This window comes from Centropristis striata, chromosome 15, assembly GCF_030273125.1.
Source record: "Centropristis striata isolate RG_2023a ecotype Rhode Island chromosome 15, C.striata_1.0, whole genome shotgun sequence".
In the NCBI taxonomy this organism is placed as follows: Eukaryota; Metazoa; Chordata; class Actinopteri; order Perciformes; family Serranidae; genus Centropristis; species Centropristis striata.
Genome location: NC_081531.1, coordinates 27,341,024 through 27,362,199, shown reverse-complemented (window position 1 = coordinate 27,362,199; position 21,176 = coordinate 27,341,024). Strand labels below are relative to the sequence as shown.

The 21,176-nt window shown below is 38.9% G+C and overlaps 1 protein-coding gene across 3 annotated transcripts in view; it reads left to right on the top strand.

The window, feature by feature from the left end:
* cadm2a (cell adhesion molecule 2a) overlaps positions 1-17,943 on the top strand; it is a 268,631-nt gene extending 250,688 nt beyond the window's left edge. For all 3 annotated transcript variants that reach the window (XM_059351982.1, XM_059351983.1, XM_059351981.1), the window contains 2 exons: positions 11,210-11,332; positions 12,923-17,943. In XM_059351982.1, the coding sequence (XP_059207965.1) occupies positions 11,210-11,332; positions 12,923-13,041 (242 nt within the window). In that variant the 3' untranslated portion in view covers positions 13,042-17,943. The remainder of the gene's footprint in view (positions 1-11,209; positions 11,333-12,922) is intronic.
* Positions 17,944-21,176: the final 3,233 nt, after the last annotated feature.

Sequence of the window (21,176 nt, the reverse complement as noted above, 5' to 3'; positions counted from 1 at the left end):
TCCCTGAGTATTTTTTTTAATTCAGCTGCTCGACAGTGGTGGTTTAGTTTCTCCCTCCTCCTTAGCCAAGCCTTTTTATTGAAAGGAGCTTGTTATTTCTTTTCATATTGGCTTATTTAGATCCCCCTCTCACATCTTGCTTGCTAATTTTGTGGTTACCATTAACTTTAAGATACCCCGAGTCTGCAGTGGTGTTCCATATCTCATCGCCCTGACATAAAACAATGTGAAGTGTCACATTTCCAGTTTCCAATATGAGTAAAAAAAAAGTGAGTTTTGGTTGAGTTGTGGTACACTCACATGATCTCAATCCTTTAGTGGGAGGTGGTTATGATATTAGTGTCCTGATATTCTAGTAAAATCAAACATGTTGATGACTAGGTTTTAGTCTTGGTTCCATTTTGTCTTTAGTCAAGTGCAATGATGTGAAAATTGTCAACAAATAGGTGCGAAAACCTGGTAGGCAGTAAAGAGTCTTTTATTGTGTGCTAGACTCCCAGACCTTCAGCATTAAGTCCTTAGTCCAAAGGACAACTGGACTACATATTTTCTAGAAATATAACTCAAACTGTGATTAGGCCCTGGGGCAAGTTTGAATTTGCAAAAATTATATTTTATTTAAATTTGGTATAAAACAACCTTATCTGAATTGTAATTAATAAGTTGCCTGATAACCATATTACTCAAAATTCTGGGGGCTCTTTGGCCAGGAAAACGCAATGACTTCCGAGAACAATGAAGTTCAGCTGCAGTAAGTGTTGGTTTTTGTGTTTTCCACTTGTTTTCAGGTATGCCAAAACAAAGCCTTTAATTCACCAACAAGATATCATCCGGTACAATCCAACAGCGAGACAGAAACAGAATTTGCATGACAGCCATAAATTGGCCGCAGAGCTGAAAACAATTTTTTCTGTGTGTCCATAACAATGAGTCATTCTCCTCTCAGTAATAGGATTTAATATTCTGTCATTTACAAAACTGTGTTTGTGAGGTATGAAATTTGACATTATTTTTCAATATGATTTCAAAATAATAGCGTCTACTTTTGCTGACTTGGTGACAGCAAGTATTAGTGGCCGATACAATAGTGGACTATTAAATGGAAGTATTTATTCATCCTTGCAGGGATGTTAGAATAAATATTTCATACTGTAGACTCAGCGCTTATAATGGGAAATGTAAATGTGACAGTAACCCATGCCTTTAGTTCTAACTGTTGCCGACCTTTGGAGTGCAGCTTGTGTAAAGCTAGAGATTGCAAGAGATTCCTCTGTTTTTCATCCACACTGTATAATGCCTGGACTGATGCATAACTGCAGTCTGTGATTCACTTTATTAATGAAGTGCTGGCAGGTATGCCCAACACACACACTGCTTCAATGGCTCAGCCGGCCTTAATGGCTATAATAACTCTTTCGCTAAGTATCAGAGGTCTATGCAATGTCATCAGACCCCCCCACCCCTTTCCATGAACACGCACACATCCACTGTCTCTCCCCCTACCACCACTGGGTTCTCAAAAAAATTGCCAAATGCTTTTTCATGGCTTGCAAATTAGCTCTGACCTTGTGAAGCTAAAGGTGGGATCATGCACAAGGGTTTCTTTGGTGCTTAAAATATTTACTATTCACTTCTCATAATCAGCATTCGTGTGGCCAACCCCAGCCCCTGTAGCCTGGTACTGCCACAGAAAAAGGGCCCACTGCAGAGAACACAGCAATTATTCATGCCGAGTGTCTCTGCCCGTGAAGAGGACAGAAAAACTAAAATAATACCGATCCGTCTCCTTGCAGAGTAAAAGTTCTCTTTTCTTTTGTCCATTAGCTGTTCCCTGAGAGCAACAGAGGATAGAAGTGGAGAAATGCACCAGCAACCTTGAGACTCTTAATCAAAGTGTAAACCATAACATGGAAAATATTGCTAAATTGTCTGAGGTTTTAACTGTCAGTGGGGAATCCATAACCATCATGGTTTTTATGGTTGGTACTTTTAAGCGAAATACAAAGTATCTTCCCTCTCTTGAAGTTGATAGCAGTAGCGACACACTAGAGGAGAATTCAAGAGCGGAAGCAAGGGATTGGTCAGGGTTGAAAAGTCGGGATTAGTCTTAGATTTCTCCCTTTTCAAGTGAGCACTGGCCAAAAAGCTGCATATGAATAGTGAGACATTTAAACAGAACCACTGTCATCCTGTTCGGCCTGCTGAGACCTGAGCCAGCTGATATATGGTGAGCCTGCTCAAACATCCACCGCTAATCTTACATTCGCTGCCTGTTTTAGGCAACAGCAATGACTTCACCACTAGTTTTCCCTCTTACTGTTTGAAGATCAAACAACATGCAAAATCATTTTTGTTTTGTGTCTAAAGATTTTTTGAGATCTATTGTGATGTACAGCAGGATATCCATCAGCAAAGTAATAAATGGCTTGAAGGTGTCCATTTATCTGATTGAAAGCTGCTGCCTAAACAAGCTATTAAAGGAGGACATTGTTCAGTGTTTCTATATTCTTGTGATAAATCATTTTTTTAAGAATCTACTAAAATCAACCCACTTGATGGACAGGGTTGATTTTGGGGTTGATATCATTTGTTACACAGATTTTGCTCTAAATGTAACCTTTTTTTGACAACTTCAGACATGATAAAAAGGGTCAAAAGTCCATCCAAAATACCACAATAAGATCTGAAATCCTAAGGCCCCAAACTTAATGGGATTAGCATAAAGTGGGCATATCTGCAACAGGGTGACTTGTTAAACCCATTTTTATTTAGCTATCTTGAGGGTAGGTCAAGGAACTTCTTTGAAAATGGTTGGGCTTAGCCAGTTTTTAAAAAAATTAGCCGAGAATTATTTAGCCCCCTTCCTTAGATCTTTTAGGTAAGTTTGATATTATTCTATCTGTAAATCTGGGCCTGTTAGAGTCAGCCAGGCCTGCAGGCGGCCATCAGAGCGTTAAAAGGTGAAAAGGGCAGGTTGTACTCAACAGGTATTGTTTTATGTCTTTAACCCCACATTCACCTATTCAAGCTGCTTTAGACCGAGGACAAACCTTTTGTGAAAATTCAATTAGGGAGGAGACAATTTTTATTCCTCGGAGGGATTTGTAACTGCTTTATTCCATTTCTATTGATCTTGCTTTAAATGGAGGGAAGAGGTTGGGCCATACGATGAGCAAAAGACATATATTCTTGAGGGCAAGTGTCCAGGGCAGCTGCATGGTTGATGTGTTTGAACCAGAAAGGCTGAGTTCAGGTTGCAGCAACGCGCGAGGAGGTGAAATGGTTAAATATTGAACAGTACCAACCATCTCCTCTCCTGCTCTCCACCCTTTCCACCATAAAGCTGAGGAGCACAGGAGAAATTAAAACATAATGCAAAGGTCTTTCCACTTATTGCTGGGCAATTATTATTGATGACCTGTCACATTAACTCGCTTTGGGGAAGAATTATAGCAACAATTTGGAACAAAGTGTAGAACGGAAAAAGAGAAATCATTAGATCCTGGGGCTAGTGTTATGAATTACATGTAATAGCCCTTCTATTCATTAAATCTCAATGGCAGGGGATACTTTCGGCAATCTTCAAGAGGCAATCACATGCACACACATGCATGCACACACACATTCGAGGTAGTCTAATTTTCATTTGTTGACTTGAAGTTTTATTTGTTCCCTTATTCATTTTTCTCTGCTTGTCTCCCTCGGGGGTTTGTTGGGATTGTGGTGGCAACTTGCTTCCTCCAAGATCACTCATTTCTGTGCGGGTTAGTGTTTGTGCTGCTGCTGCTGCTGGCTCACACAATACAATTCTCCCAAACTAACCAGCAGTATAATGCCCTTTGTGATATATTCATGATTTAGTTACCACAGGTGTAACATCGATGCCATCTCCCTGCCTCTTTTGTTGTATTTTATTGCTGTTTTGAAGAGGTTATGGATTTTGCTGAACATACACTGGAGCTGCTTTGATGATTGATTCCTACATGCAACTTAATGAATTCATATGATTAATTATTTTGCTTTGCGTATAACTTCATGCTGTTACCCTGCTGACCACAATTTCTTTTCATTCGGAGAAGAGAGAAGGTTTGTTGAATATTCAAGATAGTGTCCAAGTCCACGTGTGGGCTTTATTGAATGATTAGCAGAAGTAATTTGTTTTCAGAATCTAATTAATCCACTCTGACCTAGCAAGCAATAATGTGAGGGACACACAAAAACACACACACACGTCTTAGTAACGTCTCCGCTCTTCTGTCTTTCTGACTCGCTCTCATGCATGGGTGCATGCATTCAGAAGTATACGCACATGTGTCTTTCGGCCCTCTGCTACTGCCTCCAGGGACTCTTTCATCTTGGCAGTAGAGCCAGCATTAGATGCAGATTGGTGAATTTCCAGCCTCAGCCAAAAAGTTGGGCATAATTGACTCATCGAACAAGTGAAGTCTGCAGGCACTTTTCACCACTTTCTCTCCTTTACTTTCTCTCTGTTTGTGTCTCCAACTTTAACTCACTGCAGCAGAACTGATGCAGAGTAATGTGTCTCTCTTTATGTTTCACATTTAATGATGTCATGTGCAATGTAGAGCCAATAGAGACGAGGCGTAAAGGTTTTATTTATTTGTGTTTTTATTTTTGGTCACAGTTTATTTCAGGAAATCAGGCCGTATTTTATGTAATAGCCATTATCTCATAAAGAAAAGTCATTAAATGCAAAAACCTACAAAATAAAAAAGATGCACACACACACACACACTCAAAGATTACCTGACCCACACCACAGACACAAGGACACTGCAGCTCTATAAGCCCATGCTTAAGCAAGCTGCTGCTTTATTGATTTGAGCAACTGAAACCATTGCTTCACAGAGCTATATCAAGCTTAGATAGAGAGGAAAAGGTGTAATCCAAAAGAGGAAAACAGATGCCTGTAGAGGACGAGAAAGAATTTTAATATTAAGAAATGTAGTACCGAGGGAGAAGACAGGGAAAGAACAAGATTTATGTTAAACTACAGTATGCAAAGGCCATTGGAGTTGCATGCTGATATAATTCAAGGACGCTGCGTCTGATGGGTTGAGATTGTTAATTTGAAAGATGACTTTAGATGAAAGGCAGTGCCGAGGATTGTAAAGTGACAGGCCCAAGAGATGCTGTAACAATACTATACAGAATGGCAAATATCTCCTGTGAAGTTCTGCAGACATTCACAGCCAATATGGTGTTTGAAGAATGAGATAAGACACATGCTACATACAGTAAATTGCCCATTTAACAAGCATTCTTTGACAAAAAGTGATGCACGATTGGCTGCACACATAAAGAGCTGTCTTTGTTATCTGTTGACTTGTAGGAGCAGGTGTAAACATTCAGTTGAACCTGGATTATTTTTTGCAAAACATGTTACTGTTATATATATTTTTATTCCAGCTTCAGATATTCTGACAAATTTGCTTGTGATGGATTTTTTTCTTTATATCATCTGTAGATAATCAAACCAAGCAAGTCAAACCTTTTGGTACTCAAACTGCTCATCTCCTTGTGCCTGCAGCTAGAAGTTTTAAATTCCCTTTGGAAGTGTTGTCTAGCTTTGCATTAAGGATAAATCAAAAGAAAATGTCAATCAATCAAACCGTTGGCTTAAATGTGAATTTTTCTTATCATACTACATCTAGTGTTGAGGCACATGAGATTAAAGTTTTTAGCAAGTAAAAACATTATTTTATAAGGTTAAAAAAGTATAAACAAACTTAGTGCTTCCTCAGTTCCTCAGTGAAAAAAAACCTGACCATTGATAAAAATGTGATTTTCATGTTATTTTAAAAATTCTAAAGATGCACTGCTAGATACTACCAACCAGAACAACATATATTTTATTTTTCCTTATACTAAATTCAACCCTGAGTCACAAAAGTTGATAGAAAAAAACAGAACTGATCGTTAAGTTGTTTTTTTCACAACAATAGTTTCTCAGTTTGAACATTAAATACCCTTGTCTTAGTATAGTTTATATTTGAATTATGTCAAAACGGATTAGAGATGATCACATTCTGTTTTATGTACATTTTATACGTCCCATCTTCTTTGGATCAGGGTTGTATCTTTGGGTCAGTAGATTTACCATCTACATATTTTATGCATAGAAGAAGAAACTACAGTTCACCCCTTAATGTTTGATTTTGCAGAAGATCAGATCAGGCTGCTATAAAATGGAAGTAATGACCTGATTGAAGAAGGAGGTCAGCAGGTCTTTCTTGTAGATTCATCATTTCTCTCCAGCTGAGTCCTTGAAGGAATATTTGAGCTTTAATTCGAACTAATAATGTTCTTTTGCACAGAATTTCCTAATAATTTTTTGGAGCTTTCAGACTAGCGATTGTTTTTTGTCACGTGATATCATCTGGAGGTTTGAGCTGAAACTCATGCGTTTATTTTGATGTGCAGCAGGCTTCACATTCCTTCCAGGAAATGTCATTACATGATAAGTCATTTAATCTAACTAGATAATATGACTCTAAATTATATTGTTTCCATTTTGAGCCTTCACACATCCCCTTGGAAACCCACACAGTATCACTGTTACATATCCTCTTCCAGTAACCCCATATGGAGCCAGCATCAGTGAAACAGATCAGATGAGGAGTTAGAGGGGCACTTTAAGAGCAACACTTTTGGTTCAGTCCGGCCAAGCAGTGGCTCACAGAAGCCCTGAACCCCTTTAATTTATTAAACAAGCCCAACTCGCAAGGCGGAGCGACAAGGAGAGTGTTATAAATATTAAAAGAGGAGTTTGCTCTGCCACGCTCTCATATTAAATCGCACCGAGAAGAATGTATGTGCCCTTATTAAAAGATAATGTGTTCTAGAGCCATAAAAATGTATAACACCCCCCACCCCCACCCCAGATCCTCTCCTCCGCGTCTTCATTCCTTTTCTGTCTTGCTCCAACTGAAATTTCAGCCTTTTCCTGTCCATCAATCTCTACTTTTTTCATTTCCTTTCTCTGTGTGTCTTTATACGCCCTTGCTGTATTCTTCTCCTTCCATGAGCAGCAATGGACTAGAACAGAATACATAAGATCACAAAAGATGAACTATGTTCTGAAGGCAGTTGCATTAAAAGTATTTACACGTTCTAAGTTGTGATGAATTTATGCCAACGATGCTTTGTAAGAATCAAGTTAATGGAATGCTTCACTGAAAATCTAATCTTGAGTATTAACTACTTGCCCCCAAATGGCCTGAAAGATGCCTTCATCTATTCGGCATTGCACTCCTATAACATTGTCAGACTCTTGATTGACAGTTTTAAAAAATAAGTTTGAAACTGATGCAGCAGAACCAGAGATACTGACCTTTTTATTAATTTTATTCAGTCTTCCTTGTGAAAACTTGGTTCCTGCATTACCCACAATGCAACGTGACTATTGACAGTTCAGTCGGACTCTGATGTGTTGGCTAATGTAGCCTTGAGCTGCTGTGCCTCCAGCAGAAATGAGCAACAAAGGTCTGGTAAGCTCATGTCTTTCTAACTCCACTTCAGCCCCAACCAACACTGACTGGAGCGATGTCATTTGAGGCTATTTATAAGATTCCATGCAGCTTCTAAAGGAGATACAAAACATACAAGCTATACAACTTTCTTTTCTTTTTTTTACATATACTTATCAAGACCTTATCAGATTTAAACCAGTTTTACACCTCTTGTTGTGTAAGCTCACACGAGTCAGGGCAGGTGGCACTGTGCGTGGTTGTAGCACGGTACAAGGGTCTGAAGGTCTGACATGAGCACTGGTCTGCACCTCCAACACTGTCTTGTCTAAATGAGACAGGATCACACAGACTTCATTGCAATGATTGGCTGGCTATCAGATCCAGGATGAAACTCTGACTGCTTGTATGAATAGCCAGATGTACGCGAGGATCGTATACCTTTAAAATGTTTAGCTAGCTCTTTAGGGGAGCGTGTCTATGTTCCCCGGGTCCTATGTTCCCCAGGCGGGGAAAAAGGGTCCTATGTTCCCCAGTCTCATACAAAGAGGGGAACATAGGACCCTTTTTCCCCGCTTTTCCCAAAAAGGTTCCTATGTTCCCCAGTCTGTTACATTTTCCACCATTACTGCCAAAATCGATGGCAAATAGGCCTAACCCTATACAATAACCCTATTTAAAAAGCCAAAAAATGAACTGCAAAGTAACCAGAAAGTAGCTGCTCTGCAAATGTAAGTTTTGGGCTGCTTGAGCTAAGGTGGGCCATGTGACGGTAGGCCTGCTGGCCATGCTGAGAGTCTACCGTAAAGATTGATAGATTCCGGGGAACAAATGACCCTTTTTGGGAAAAATGAGCAGGGAACATAGGGATGACCCCCTCTTTAGCAGACAACTGCTATAGTCACCCTGGATTCACAGTAACCACAAAAAGGCAACAAAAAAACAAAAACACTTCTTAAACCACAACAGCAGCATAACCAGCATCCTAGCTTCGAATCCATTCGCTCAATATTTAGCAAATAATTGTCACTTTGCCAGTTAATCACTTAATATGCTTCTTCTGGAGCTATCAGAGGCAGTAGCATTTTTCATAAAGCATATTTAGCGATGTTGCAAAGAAACTGAGTATATACAAACAATCAATAACACTTGAATAAAACAAATCAATAACACTTGAATAAAATGATACCATGTCTATAAGTTATATATTTGGTTGTATCAAAAGTGCCAGAGCTATAACGAAGGGAAAGACAGATCTACAATTGGATTTTCCACCAAAGAAATATAAGAATATGTAGTACTAACAATGTGAATTGCTATTAACATTATTAATAATAATATTTTTTCTTTCTGCCATGGTATCGGGTAGCCTATTGTTTTGTATCAAAATCCTAGTATCCTGACAAAGGTAATACAAACTGACTTCAGGCTATCCTCCTCAAAGGAACGAGCTACAATATTTTCAGTTTTAACAAAAAGACAGTTGTTTAGTGGAGTCTTCCTTTAACCCTTAATAGGGCACTCATTGAAATACTTGCAAATTCCAAATTTTAACCATAGAGAATATCGGAGGGTATTACATACTGTCAGAATGTGGACTCAGGAATGTGTAAAAAAAACAGTTTACAAGATTTAAAATGGCAAATCTACGAGAAAAAAAGTTGCAGATTTATGAAATTTAAAGTGGTGAATCTGCGAGGAAGAAGTTATTTTTTCCCCCACTTTATCATGTAAATCTGCGACTTTTACGCCCAGATTTTGCCACTTTAAATCTCTTAAATCTGCGACTTTTTTTCTTGTAGATTTGCCACTTTAATCTAGTAAATTTGCAAAGTCATTGAAGAATAACTCTGTTTGTACGACTGTTTCTTGCAGATTTTTTCCCCAAAATGTTTCATTTTTACATTAAAGTTAATATTATTATATTATTATCATACTGATTGGTCAGATGTCATGGTGTCACTGTCTGTGACATAGCCTGATCTTTGCTGATTAGCTGGAAGAAAAATCCACGTGGTTCTACCACCAAACAGAGAGACATGTGGACCTGATTTAGATATCCACTGAAGTTACCAAATATAGTTCTTCGCCCGATAAAGGGTTAAGGAAGTGATGTAGCAGCAGCAGGATCAGGCAGCATGTTGTGGAAGTGTCCAGGGGTTTTGATGTACAGCCCAACCTCTCGGACATGACACCAGCACGTTGTGTGGCCAAACTGTGTAGTAGCACTCTATAGGCAGGCATACGTCTGTCATGGCTTGTTTGTGTCTGCACTTGGTTGTAACAGCCGTACTGAAGCGCAGTAGTAGGTCAGTGAGTGTGTATGATGGTAAAGAGCACTCACTGTCCTGACAGATAGAGGTGAAGAGACACAGCCATGTGTGTAACTAAACGCCCGAGTCCTGGCCCTGCTGGGCCGTGCCAGGGGAACATTCCTCTACTCTCTGCTCCACTGACCAAGCAGAACAGCCGCGCCGTGAAAGCGCAGCACGCACGTCTGTGTGTATGAGCGCGTGAGTCGGTATGAGTGTGTTTTTGTCCACTGGGAGGCGGTGGAGTGTGACGGCCTGGTCACTCAGACCATGGAGAGTTATGGAGCGAGAGCAAGCCAGCTGTTCAATTTGGCCACATGGGCGGACACAGAAAGAAAAGGAGAATACTGAAGAGAAACAGTGTCAATATACGATGTGTGCTGTGTGTCTAAAGCAGCTTTCTATCACGGCCGACCCTGCTCTGACATTGGCATATTCTAGCTATCATGAGCCCACATACGCACAGAGTGACAGGGTGGTATATGGCATGCCCTGGCACTCGGAGGAGGATAATGAGATGAGTGCTAATTTCTCAGGTGCCACGGACTGATATGAATAATACAGGCTATTCCATTACCCATCAACCCCACCGCTGTCACTCTCAACTTTTTTTGATTCGCCTACAGTGGACACCATCAATGTCAAATCCTTACTCTCAACTTAAATAACCTGCAAGCCAGACTTTGTTGAAAAAGGAAGTCGAGGTGAATAAAGGAAATAAGCTATTTTCTATTCAACGGAAACCTTTGATGGGTTTTTGCATGAGGCGTGAACAGGCTCATCTTCACTCTTTCATGACTCTACTATTTTTTCCACTGCTTTTTCCAACAGCTGGGGACCTGTAGCGACTACCTAACACCCAATTCATTTTCCTAACAACAATCCTTCCTCGCCAAGAAACAGAAAAAGATTGATCTTTCCTTTTTATTTCCCGTGTGATGATTTATTTACTGTGTACTACTACTTCCACTGCCGCCCTGGTTTGCATGTTGGGGACTCCTGGCGGCACTGTAGGGGTGATCCTGAATTATTCACTTCTTTTCTCCGAGTCGCTCTTTCATTCTCTTTTTCCTTCATTTTGCAGGGCGAATGTGTGTCTGCCTGTAGCTGCTCTTTGTGTCAATGTGGTGTCCGTCTCTCTCTCTCTCTCTCTCTCTCTCTCTCTCTCTCTCTCTCTCCATTTTATTATTCTCAGAGAGCGAGGCAACTCTGCTCTGACTGCATGATGTGAAAGGAGAGAGGAATGACAGCAGCTCATTAGAGCAGGAACGAGCTGGAAATAATCTTCTTTTTCCTCCTTGCCCTGTTTTGTATTGTCTGTCTTTTGCTGTTCATCTGCCCTCACTCCCTCACCTCACCAACCGGCGCCTTTATCTTCTCTCTTTGTTTCTCTCTGTCTTTCCTCAGATCCCAACGCTCTGGGGCAGCACGGCACTGACCATGCCTTGATCGGAGGAGTGGTGGCTGTAGTGGTCTTTGTCACCTTGTGTTTAATCATTGTACTGGGAAGATACCTGGCCAGGCATAAAGGTAAAACCACAGTGGACCAGACCCAGGTCTCTCAATGCTCATGGAAGTAGTGGAGCGTGTCCTTCTTGTCCCATTAGACATCAGAGTCCCTCCCCAATTCCCCAGATACAAGTGTACCACATACCTGCAGTGGAGGAAAAAGCTTAAAACTCACACACATAGGAAGTTGGTGCCACTAGTGCCAACACAGGACTAAAAAAAAACAATACAGGAATGTCATTGTATTTATTTTGAATATTAATATTGTATTGCCGAGAGACCAAGAGCTATGCAATATTACTTTAACACAGGCATGCTCAACTTGCTTGCTCATTGGCTCATTCTTTTAAGTTTTATATTTTCAAATTAATTGACTCATTGATTTAACTTATTTACTAAATTAACTTGGCACAATGATTGACTCTAGGTGAGTTACTTATTTCTATTCAAAGTACAAAAACATTCCTGTTGTGAATCTGTTTATTTTCATTGTGTTTTTTAGAAAATGGTCCATGTTCCACCCGGCACCCTACAATTTCACAGCCTAAAGGCTTTGTCACTGATTGCAGCATTTTGTGTCAAAAATTGCTCTCTTTGTTCTTAGAATCAGAACTTAAATCTAAACACATCCACGTGATACACATATTTGTTTTATATTCAGAGGGAGTCATATCTCCAATGTCCATAAATCTGTTTAGAAATTATTGGGAAAAAGCACTCCAGAACTGAAATTCATCACATTTTAAGGTTTTCTTTAATATGAAAGTACTCCAGTGACACTTGTCAGTACATCCATATTAAGCCAGCAAATAAAAATGGCTAATGGCTAATTCGGTATACTTTTAATGGTGCTAATTGCCAAAATGTAAAAACTAAAGAAAGTTGTAGCCCACAATGTAAGCCGCTGGATCCATGGTGCATTACACTTTCTGTTTCCATCACACAAAGCAATTTGTCAACTCTAGTTCCAAAGTGTAGAGCATTTATATCCCCTAAATAGAAGTAAGACAGAAAATAGCAATAAGAGTGTCATAAATCATCACAACAACATGTTTTTCTGACTGTACTGAGGCCCAAAGTGTCCATGGTGCTCATTCTCCTGGAACACTGACACTCTATCTATCCATGCAGAAAAAGCATTGCTTTTTTTTAAATAAGAGATGTCCTAAAGCGTGTTTGGTATGACTCATATGTTCATTTATGACATTTCTGATTACCCCAATTTATGTTTAAAATAAAATTCAATGGCATGCCTGAGTAATACATGGATTTACTCTGCTAAAGAGAGAGAAAAGAGCAAAAATCCTCATTTGTGGTCAGTTTCTAACACAAAAATTGAGTTCTGCATCACATTATTTGGCCGTCTAACGTTGAGCCTTGGCTTCCATCACTGAGAACATTGTGTGTGCTTGTTGATGCAGATGTTTACACACTTACTCTCTGCTGTATTTGCATACCCTGTACTATCCTCCCCTCTCATCATTCTGTGTATGAATTATGTAGCATTACTGATGTTGTCTTCAGATGTGTTCTCGCCTCAGGCAGTGAACACCATGCAGGGCTGCACTGTATTTGTTCTCCTTGATGAAGGTTTGTGTTTCGTTTCCTCAGGAACGTACTTGACAAACGAGGCCAAAGGGGCGGACGACGCGCCCGACGCCGACACAGCTATCATCAACGCTGAGGGCAACCATGCACATGCAGAAGAAAAGAAAGAATACTTCATTTAGACTGCAGAGGGAGCTGTGCAGGGCTCCCCCCCCCCCCCCCCCCCCCTTTCAATCTCTGTATCTCTTTTTCTCTCTCTATCTGTCTCCCCCTTTTCTTCTCCACCTCTGACCACTGCCCCCGACTTGTCACCGAGGAACCCGCAGGCAGTCCACAGACAGAGAAGTTCCCCAAGTGTTTTCCTATTATTGCCTTTTGTTGAGCATTTTTATCATTTACATCTTGTCCTTTCTTTCTTTCTTTTTTTTTTGGCAGCCGGTTTTCACAGGCAGCTTGCCGTCGCTGCCAAAGTTGTCCCCTTTTCTCATATTTCTCCTCATCTTTGACATGAATGCCTGGAAGTCTGTATCTCTACCATGACTGCTTCTTACATGAGCCCTTCTTCATCTTCTCTCCTGTTTCCCCCCTCCAAGCAGACACCCAAACACACACTTATATCCCCTTTGTTCACACACGTCCACAAACACATATCATATCTCACATCAACACGGTGCCTAAAAATACAGACGCCATTGAACTTCTGTCAATGCCTTCATGTATCGTCTGTCAGTAGCAATGTAAATGCTTTGTAGATGGGTTAACTGGACCATTTCATTGCTTAGCTCACAGCTTTTGATTATGCATTGCGACTTTTTTTATTTTATTTAGTGGAGATCTTTGCTGTTTACGCCTTATACATGTCTATCACACTGAATATGGTACTTTTAGATCCACTTCCCCCCAACCCCATCCCCTCTAAATACACTTGTAATTAAACAGTTGACCCCTGTAAGATAAGAAGAAGGCTTTGTGTAACACTGTAGCAAGGTTTGTCAGATAAGTGTATAATATGATTTTCATTACTAGGGTAGGGGTAATAAAGGGTAGTGTGGTATTGTTTAGAGCAGAGAATACACACAGATGCTAGATGAAGCATTCCATCGAATAAACTCAATCAAGTATTTAAAACCATTTGCTAAATCTGCTGTCCCTATGTGCTTTTGTCTGTATATTCCTGTACTGTTCAGGCTGCAGTTTAGCGAAACACCAACACCTCCAGTTGACACCTCCTATTGACAGCTTACAGTAGTTTGTGGTTCAAATAAAGGGTTCGGTGTACAGAAAGAATCTCCTCTCTCTAAAAGCTGTATAAATTGTATTGAAATGAGTTTCACTTTGAATTATTTTGTTTATGTTTTTGTCTCATTGGAGTCAGTTTAAGGCTTAAGGACCCTGTGAAATGTAAAATTAGGAGCTAATAAAGCAAGTACACAGTTACAGTGTGAATAGGAGATTTAGTAAAGTTTTCACTGATGTCATTTTCATTGTTACCTCTCGTAAGCTTGAGGTCCAGGCAGCTTTCCACTGTGGTGTGTATACACGTTTTTGTTCTCATAGAAAAGCATCCAGTCATATTATTATGTTAAACAAGTAGTTCTAACATCAGTTTGACTTCAACCACTTGTCTTATTTTGTATTTCTGTTTAACGAGTTTTTAAACTGTATATATCACCAACATGTCAAATACTCTCACCTCACAAACTGCATAACTGCTCTTCTTATTTCCATTTTGTCAGAGTCGCTCTCCATGAACTGAACTTTGATTTTCATTTCATGGGGTCTTCAAGCAAAAAAAAAAAAAAAAAAAAAGGGAAAAAAAGAGAAGAAAAAAAAGGAAATAGTGTGTGAGTGCTGGGTCATAGATCTGCAGGGGCCTCCTTTCCAAAAACGAAAAACTGAAGACAAATAGAGAAGCACAAAAATGTCTGAATGAGTAACTGTGTTCCTTTGCCAACAACTAGATTGCCTTGGGAATGGTTCTTCTATTCAAATGGGTAGTGGAAAGATGACAAGGCTGTCTTTGATTCAATTCTGGAGGGGAAAAAATTACACAGTGCATCTTTTTGAAAATGTAAGCTAAATCATGTTTTTATATAAAAATGTTTTTAATATTTTTGGTTTAAATGGTTCTAAGCTCCCTGCCGTGTATTGTGTCTGCTAAAAATGTGGTTGATTGTGAAAATTGCTGTTAAATTCTGGATTCCTTCAAATTTGTATATTAGCCACCTTATCTATTTACTTTTTTTTTCATTGCATAATCCTTATTGGAAAAACTTCTCAGCAAATGTATTTTGTTTTGGCACAAGGCATGTATATAATGTGTGAAAACTAAACTTTGGTAATACACATTAGCATGTTTTTGTTTGGTTCTTTTTCATATTTTAATTTATTTGAATTGAACTTATTTAAGGGAAAACCACAATGAAAATATGTTTGTAACTTCATTTTGGAGGGCAATGGCTTCTTGTGTTTGTGGCGTGCTCTTGGGTGCTACAGATCAGAAGGATTTCGTTGTAAAATAAAAATGTGATCAACAAAAAAAAAAGAAGGTAAATTATGAAGAGAAATCGAAGAAAATGTTCATCTGTCTTCACCAAATCCTAAAATATAAATTTGAATTGAAAGCTTAACACACTGAGACAAACTGAACATAACCTTGTAAACAACTTGTGTTTCTTTTCATGTATCCCTACCATTCGTCTTTCATCACTTTGCAGAAATTTGATTTACTCTCCTGTGAAAGAGCGATAAACACTGTGGCCCCTGGAATTAAACACTTAAAGGCAAGGCACTAATCTACTAAGAGGGAGCAAATTATTACCAAGGGCAATAAAATAGTGGGCCCAGCTGTCTCCAATTCAGTGGCCAATTTACAACATTATGCAAATAAGGTCAGCAAGTAAGGTCTTTCTCTATGTGTTCGAACTCAAGCACTGCTGGAGTGAATCACAAGTTGGGAATCATTAAATCTGTCACCACTGGTGTAGAATTTAACTTGCATATTACTGTTAAATACGTCAAAGATTTGTTTTAAAAATGCAGAAGCTTTGCCACAAGCTTCAATATTTTATCATTTTAGTGCACTTCGATCAATGCACCACTGGTTCCAGGTTTGACTTCAGCCTCACCACGTTCCTTCAGTAGATCCAGACTTTCTGTATCAACATGTGTGTATAGATCCATTTATCACAATGATGTAATTGTCTTATTTTTTATTTTTCTATCTCTCATTGTGTCTTAAATCAATGACGGTGTCAATCAATTTGTTCTGTTTTTACGCCTGTGTGTTCATCTTAGAAATAAGAGAGTGCTTCAATGGATTTGGTGATTGTGAAATCAGACAAACAGGCTGTTTTATATCAAATGGAGAGTAATAGATAAGCAGGCCTGCAGTAATGAGCTTTAGAAAGGAAACAGGTCCCATTCACTGAATTATGCACTCTGGCTAATTTGATGGATATTTCTTAGTAAATGGTACAAAATGTGTTGGGGTTTTTTTTTCAACCATGTGTAAATATTTGTTTTGACATGGCAGTAATGAGCTAATTTGTTGCAAATGGCTTTTTATGATAGTTAGACCAAACCTGAATCTTTTTTTAATTTGTTATTCTAACAGCCTGGGACATACCATCATGCACTATTTTGCTATCATAGAATCAACTGTAGCTGTGTTCCATTTTCTGGTCGGTTAATAGTCTTATTTCTTTCTATGTTGCCGGTTGAAACTAAGCTTTAAACTTGTTGCCTCTTTGCTTTCCAACATATATCGGTTCGATTCATATCCGCGACATCATGGACCTCTAATTTCACCCTGGCGGCAAGGCAGTAATAGCGCTAACGCAGTCGCAGTGCCATTTTCATTGGGCACCTGTCCATTTTATAAACTCGCCTCTGTTCAGTAAATTTCCTGGCTCCAAACGAGCCCACTTTCTTTGACTGAAGGTGGGAGTGGTGCAGCTGAGGTTACTTGTTTATGCAGAACAGGCAGTGCAGTACTGGCAGTAATTTTGGCGTGAAATTGCACACAATTTTGTGAACAATTTCCATGTTGGAGCTGGCACACAACAGACCTGTACAAAATCACAAAAAACATTCATGTGTGCATGACCTTTGAACATGTGTGCCTGTATTAGGCAAACAGTAATAATAGAAACGCATTTTATCTTACAGCAAGTTATCGTCCATGTTGACTAAGTGCACTAATATCATTGTATTATAGAACAACACCCTAGAATTTATAGTCAGCTGTAAAAAGGGACATCAGAACATCCTTGGACGCATATTTGTGGAGCTGTTTATTTGTGCCTTGTGACTCTGCACCACCGGTTTGCTTGCCTGTCCTCTTCCTGCCTGTCTGCTTCTTTTAAAGAGGGATGAGACGAGCCGATGTGATTGGTGATCACTGAAGCTTGTCTAAACTCCACCTGCTGATACTGCATTATGTATTCATCCTGCTACAGCCTTTTCACCACACTGCACTGTCACAAAATATTGCAGTCAGTCGGGGAAACAAACACATGCATTTTTGCCCAAGTTTGCGCGAGCTATTGTCCCCAGTTTCAGGAAATTAGAGGCCCATATCTACTTAAAATCCTTTATTGGGATAAATACGAGAGCTTGGCCGCTTTGAGTCATAGTCTGTCTTTTTTAGTTTTAATGCCTTTGTGCTCCACAGCAGTGATGATAGCATAACATGGCCCGGTCCAGTCCTATCTCCTCCTCTGACCCTTCATATGTCTTTGCTGTACAGTTTGGCTTCAGCACACTTCTTTGTTCATCTGCAATACTGACACTAGAATCAGTCAGCCCAATCTCCATATTGTCACAAAGATGACAACATGTGACGCAATCGCATGTAGAGATGTTTTCTTTTCTTTCTTTTTCTTTTTTTTTATTATATCTTTTTTTTGCATCTCAGGAATATATTTCATTTAGAGATTTCTTTTTGTTTGTTTGTTTTCTGTCTTAAAATGGGGACCTGAGAGCACTTCTCACTCTGCTCGCCCCCGAATGCTGACACCATGTATTTGTTGAGTTTAAGATTATCGCAATGTTAATAAAATTATTCAGTGATTCTTCAGTAATTCTGTCATCTTGCTGTCATTGGGATATTAGACTTAAGAAACTGTTTTTGATATGATCACTGACTTGAAATACTGACTACGTTTAGAAATATGCTGCAAATAATCACCAGTTTCGAGAATGATAGAAGTTGTGTTTATACACAATGTGATCTAATTTTAGCTCATGGTATGTAAGCAGTTCAATGCTTTTGTCCTCTATCATAATGTTTTACTTGTAGCAACGCACATCTTTATGTATATCAGTCTGTAGATGGAAGGAGTTGTAACGCACTATCACTCACAAAATACAAAGTATCCACCGTAAAGATCAGGATTAGAGCTAGACACACGTTAGTTCAGCTTCTGATGTACCTTGGTGAAATAAGGGGTTTCATATCAAGCTGTACTGAGGGCTTGATTCGATATATAGCACCATAATGGAGGTGTTTTTTCTCCCATTGTCCGTGGGATTTATTATATTTAATTTAGAGATTCGTTCTCATGTATGAAATGAAAATTGTTGAATAAATAGTTGCCAAAACATCTGTATAAGCCTGATTCTATTTTTTTAATTATTGTTTTCCTTACCTCAGTATTTATGAAGTGAGCAATAAGCATTGATGACACACCATAAATACTGCTGCTTTGGAATTATCTGAATTTGTTCCATTAAAACACAAACTCTCTCACAAAAACACAAGCAAACACATGTTCATGAATTTTTATTAACAAGAATAATTCATGTTGCGTTTGAGCTCCCCTCTCTGCGCTCTGTGCTGCTGCTGGTGGTTCTGTTATGATGCCATTCAGTTTGTCATGTGGAGTTTTCGGCTGTCTGAGCACTACTTTCCCATATTAATCGACCGCTCTAGACAAAGCTGTAATACTCTTGCAACAGCAGCTCTGTCTGTGATACACAGCAACAACTTTCTATGAAGACCATGTAGGCAGTGCATTATGAGGGCATTCATAGCTAATTATAATGCATTTATAATACTTTATAACTACACTCATGCTTGCACCATATCATCATGTTATTGATGCTAGAACTTACCAGGTAAAGTGAATAAATATTATATCTATAATAATATAATAATGATGCATGCTTTTATCATAATGTGTTGTTGTTGGTGTAATGCATTTTCATGAATGTATGCTGCATCATGACTCATGAGTGATTACTATGTAAGATGCAAAGATATGAATAAAACTGCAAGAAAAATATTCGGTAAGGCTTTATAATAAGGTCCTTAATAACCATTAATTAACAAGTAATAAGGCATTGTTCTCGCTTTAGATCCGGTAGTTGCAAAAAGCATAGTTAACTTATAGTTAACTTATAATAGATGAGCAATAAAGTATATTTTGATATCAATAAGCAAACAAAATAAGATTAATAAAGGCATGGCAAAGACATAATGGGTGGGTCATGGGTGTTTGTAATGCCATTATTAACACTTATATAAGCTTATAAACACACAATAATGTTAATAAGCATCTTGTAAGGACTTACAAGGGCCTTATTACTTGTTAATTAATGGTTATTACAAGGACCTCAATATAAAGCGCTACCAAATGTTTTTTAGGAATGGAACCTTAACATAACTTATATAATCAATTATGTTGCAGCATAGATTATTTTATGTAAATGCATTCAATTGAACTACCACCAACAGTGAAATGTTATGATAAAGCAAACATTATTATAGATGCATCAGTGTGTGCAAACAATGAAAACCTGCATGGACTATAATAGCAAGCTACGGATCCTTATTACATTTGATTGTTGAGGTGTATATAGTGTCAATCAAACTCTTTATAACTATTCAACCATGACACACTTTTATGTCATTTTTTTATACTTGATAATATAGTGCATCAGAAAGAGTTTATGTTTATGACGGTAACCATGAAGCATTAAAGATGCTTTACAATATGCCCCCATAATGCACTATAGACGTGGTCTTCGTAGCAGTTGTAACCAAACTCTAGAATGTGTCCCAGTCAGTCAGGACAGAGTAATGTCACCTGATTCACTGATGTCAGACTGTTGACTGGGCGTTTATCAGCACCTACAGTATCAACTCATACCTATGGGTGAGTAGGAGCCTGCTCCACCTGCTGGTAGGCCAGTAGGTTGTTACCAGCCCATTCAAATGGATGTAATAGCTTATCTTGCCCATTCAATGGCTGCTCTGTGTTTCGTTACATTTCACTTTTAATGGTTTATACACCGGAAAAGGCCGCTGCTTCGTTCATTTTATGCAGAAAAACTACTTCTCTTAGGTTAAGGCTGAAATGTTTCTGGTTTGGCTTGGTAAAATATAATTAAAAATAGTAAAGATAAAGCCGAAAACTGATGTAGCTACGGAGATGACGATAATATCAGAAGTGGCATAGTTACGGTGGCAGTGTAAGGCATGTTACTTAAAATCACATCACCTTTGCAATCTGGTTCATAATTACTACGACCAGTAGAGGGCGGCCCTAAACAGCACAAGCTTCCCATTAAATGGGCTGATAACGATCTACTGGCCTAACAGCAGATTGAGTAGGCCCCATGGGCTCATAATCGCTGATAAACGCTTATTTAATAGACTGACTACAATCAAATAGGTATTAATGTAGGGAAAATAACTGAAAAGAATGAGGAAAAACCCGGCATTCATTATGAAATTAAAGTCCATGTTTCCTGGGGGAAAAATCTCTGAAAAGGAGTTTGTTTGGAGCTTGAAAGACCAAAAGTTTCTGTACAGGGTCACTTTATAAATGAACTCACTTCTACACGCAAAAAAAAATATTTTAAAAAGTCTTGCTTTTTACAATATGGGACCTCTAAATCCCTAAAACTGAATCACTTGAGGATGCATCATATTATAGTGCAATAAAAGGATCTACAGTATCCCTTGTAAAAGCCCTCAGTACTTGTGGTCAGATTTAAGGTGCTCAGGATATGGCTATCTCTGGTGGTGGTAAAATGAAAATCCTTTAAGTCTTTACCATGTCACTTCCATCATTTCTGCTCCAACAGCATCAGGAGGGTGAAGAATAAATGTAAGGAAAGATTGAGCACAAGAAGAGGGATGTATGAACATGAATAGAGAGAGGGAGAGAAGGTGGCAGGAGAGAGAGGTATCTTTTCCAGTGAGTCACAAGATGATGACTGAGGGGGGAATTAAGTAATGGCAATAAGACGTCATGTTTGACTGAAGAAAACAGCTGCAATCAGCCCACCTGTCAGGAATAACTGCAGC